The 3,925-nt window shown below is 38.3% G+C and overlaps 1 protein-coding gene across 1 annotated transcript; it reads right to left on the bottom strand.

Moving 5' to 3' along the window:
* Positions 1 to 2,359: 2,359 nt before the first annotated feature.
* On the bottom strand, positions 2,360 to 3,202 carry LOC306639581 (chloride intracellular channel protein 4-like). The gene has a single exon (XM_079103277.1). The coding sequence runs from the start codon at positions 3,135 to 3,137 to the stop codon at positions 2,376 to 2,378; it is 762 nt and encodes a 253-aa protein (XP_078959403.1). The 5' UTR covers positions 3,138 to 3,202; the 3' UTR covers positions 2,360 to 2,375.
* Positions 3,203 to 3,925: the final 723 nt, after the last annotated feature.

The raw sequence follows: 3,925 nt of genomic DNA, 5'->3' as shown, positions 1-3,925 counted from the left end.
AATTTTCCTTCTGGATTTTTACATTTTCAGAGTTAAGCCTTAGTTGTGACGATACAGGTCTTAGAACAAAAATGCCTAGATTTTAAGAAATTCTCATCATGAAGACAAATATAATCAATCTTTTTTTTAGCTTTACTGAGGAGTAAGTAGAAAATAAAAATTGTATATATTCTAGGTATATAATGCAATGCTTTCATAAGTATATGTTTTAGAATGATTTCCACAATCAAGCTACCCATTACTTCACACAGATACTTTTTTTTGTATGTGTGGTGTGATGTGAATACTTAAGATCTACTCTCTTAGCATATAGTACATTATTATTAACTAAAGTAATGCATACCTATGCTATGCATTAGGTCTCCGGAAATTTTTCATGTTTACAAATGCATGTTAGTACCCTTTAGCCAACATCTCCCCATTACCTCCAACACTGATTCCTGGTAACTGCTTTCCACTCTATTTCTATGTGTTTTGATTCTGCACATAAGTGAGATCATGAAATATTTATCTTTTCTGTGACTGGCTTATTTCAATTAGTATAGTGTCCTCCAGTTTCACCTGTGCTATTGCAAATGACAGGAAAAAGGAAGGAGTTCCTTTTTAAGGCTGAATAGTACTCCATTGTGTGTGCATATGTGTGTCGTAGTTTCTTTATCCAGTCATCCATTGATAAACACATAGGTGTTCCCATAGTTTAGCTATTGCAAATAACACTCTAATGTGATGCATATCTCTCTTCAAGATACTGATTTCATATCCTTTGGATATATGCACAAAAGTGAGACTGCTAGATCACATGGTAGCCCTATTTTTTAATTTTTTTGAGAAACCTTATACCTTTTCCATAAGAGCTCTACCAATTTAAAATCCCACCAACAATACATCAGAGTGACATTTTCTCCACATCCTCATCAACACTTGTAATCTTCTTTCTGATAATATTCCTACTAACTGATGTGACATGATATCTCATTATGGTTTTGATTTACATTCTCTGGTAAATAGTGAGGTTGAGCACTTTTTTTTTTTTTTTCCACGTTCACCAAGTTCATTGTTCTTTGTTAGAGCACAAATAACTTTTAATTGAGGACCTCAATTTAAATAACAAAAGTCAAAAGCACATAGTAGAGTGCTATTCCTCAATCAATGCGGCTGCAGAAAAATTTAACTCAAGGAAGCACAGAGACCAAGATCAGGCCAGTCGGGTGAACACCGTGCACTCACCCTAACACTGCGATCTGTCGATGCAATCTGTCTTTGCACCCTCTGTGCGAAGTCCGACAGTAATCGGGCGGCATGAGAGTTGGTAAGGTATGCTTTTTAGTTTTCAAAACAGAACAGATAATGCGCTCTCCAGATTTAATCCACATTAAATATGCTTTAGAAACAAAATATACTTGATATTTTGACAAACCCACTCACATTCTTTAGACTTATTTCTGGACTCATTAATTTTTACATCGTTAATCATTGCACTGCAAGAGCTAAGTCAACTAAGTGTCAGGGTATGTAGTGTTGCTCAAAAAAAATCCACAAACAGCAGGGTGTATGGTTACCTAAAGGAGCTTTTTAAACTGCAGCTGATTCTGTCCCGAATGAATGGCACTGGGCGAAACACAGGACTAACAACACAGAGTATCAGGCGTCCACTGGTTTCCCTCCTAAGAACAAAATGCTGGCAACCTTGAGAATACCAGTCCTCCCTCTAAACTTGCACCTTCCGCATAGCGTCAGATGATCCAATCTGTATGAAGGATGAATGATTTCAGACAAAACTAAAAATCTGTCTATAAAGAACAGCAGGATTTGTAGTGACTTTCTGTGGAAGGCGCCCTTCTCTGGTGATGGTATCTTTCAGTACGTATCTAGGATAGACTAAACTGAAAGAGTATTTCTGATACAGTAGCAATCCTTTCATATACTCTTACTAAATACTACAAAATTCCAAAAAAATACATAAATTCTTCTGTACCTGTATTATGCACCAGCTTGGGGTTGACTGATGTCATGGCTACTATTTTAACAGCTGAACATTGCACCTCAAAAGTTCTGCCATCTATACACAGAATGGTGAGGACTCCGGAGAGATGGCAAACTGCCTCTCAAGTGAAGGGTCTGTGATGGAGTGTCCTGAAGTCAGAGGAGGAGGATAAACTGGGAGGGAGGTAGGCAGGGTGAGAGGGTCTTAGAATAATACTGCTTAGGAGTGTATATTTTAAGATAACTACTATATCTTGTCTATCCTTGATCCTAACCTTGAATAACTGCATGTTCATGCAAAATACATTTCTACTTTATAGGAAGATGAGCAGTCTGTTAGGAAAAGCATATTCTTAGGGGAAGATCTGAAGACATCTCTCAGAAGTGCTATTTTATTTGGTAAGTCTTTTGGCGACATCACTGTATGCTATTTCAACCTCCTTATCGCTGGGACAGGTGTTGGTAAACTCGTCCCTACTATAGGCATTGGTTAGGTATCTCCAGATGCCAGTCATTCCTTTGGGAATATCAAAGTTGCGGTATTTTTTGGCCACCACCTTGACGATGTGCAGCTTGGGCAGCAGGTTGCAATCGGCTAATGTCATTTCATTGCCATCCAGAAATTTACGTGTGGAAAACTTAATGTCCTCCATGCTGTTCTCATCGATTTCGTCAGGAAGCGGGGAATTCAGGTACTCGTACAGTTTCTGCAGTGTTTTCAAGAGTCCCCTCTCGAGCGCTTCATTAGCCTCTGGCCTTGAATTCTTGATGTAAGCAGAGAATTTGGCAAAGATGTCCATTCCAGCAGTATTTGATTCTGGGTGTTTTGGTGAGAGCTTTAAGTACTTGGGAGGACATAAGACTTCTTCAAGAAATTCCTCAATCTTATTTACATCCGTTTTGACTTCACTGTTGAAAGTTATAAATGGTGGGTGGGTCCCGGGAGCCAAGTTCTGCAGGTCTGCAGGCTTCCTTTTCAGGTCAACAGTTGTGACACTAAATACGACTCCTTTGAGCCAAAGGATCATGAAGAGCCTCTGGGAAAAGGGGCAGTTTCCTATGCTTTCGCCGTCACTGCCAGCCTTCACGAAGAGCTCGATGAGGGGCTCTTTGTCCTCCTCCTTCAGCCCGTTCAGCGGCATCGACAACGCCATGGCCGGCTCGGTTGGGCTCCGCGAACGGCGGCGTGGCTGCTGCTCCTGCTCTGGGTACTCTAGCTGCCGGCCTGAGCACTTTTTAATATATCATTTGTATGAAATAAGACCAATCGTAATTGGAGCTGGTAAAAATGAAATTCCTCCTCTAAACACTGATTCCTAACTAATTAGAGATCAAGGTTGCCAGAGATAGGACTTACAAAAAGTTAGTAGTATTCCTCTTTAGTCACAAAATCCAACCACAAAATATAATCAGAAATTAGATAACATCCACCATAGTAACAAAAATTACCAAGTATATAGGATAAAACCTGGAACATCTAAGAATTCTTTGTTGTGTTAAAGGTTATAAAAAATTCTGATTAGAGGAGAGTTTGTTCTTTTGCATCGGACAACTTAGTTTTGTAAAAAATGGTTAATTCTTGCCAGAATTCAACTAAAATTTAATGCAGTACTAATCAAAATTTATGCCAGTTTTGTTTTGAAGAATGTAAAAATGTTATTTTAAAATGCATGTAGAAGAATATGTTCTTCTGTGAATAGCCAAATCAACTTTGCTAAAAGAGAATCAAAGAGGAGAGAACTTGCCTGTCAGCTATGATCATATAGCAAAATCTAGTAACAAAAGCATTATAGTACTAGTGTAAAAACAAACCAATGTACCAACAGAATTAGTTACTCAGAAGTATACTTGTGCATGAAAGAGAACCTAATATATGGTAAAAGCAATACCATAGAATATTGGGTCTAATAAAAATGAATTAGAAGATGTTGAGGAAAAACTA

This window comes from Sciurus vulgaris (genome assembly GCF_902686455.1).
Source record: "Sciurus vulgaris genome assembly, chromosome: 11".
NCBI lineage: Eukaryota > Metazoa > Chordata > Mammalia > Rodentia > Sciuridae > Sciurus > Sciurus vulgaris.
Note: the sequence above shows the minus strand (reverse complement) of the source record. Positions and strands in the feature narration are given on the sequence as shown.

Bases quoted from the DNA above. Each gene is read 5' to 3' on its own strand.
- LOC306639581 (XM_079103277.1), bottom strand. From the start codon at position 3,137: ATGGCGTTGTCGATGCCGCTGAACGGGCTGAAGGAGGAGGACAAAGAG.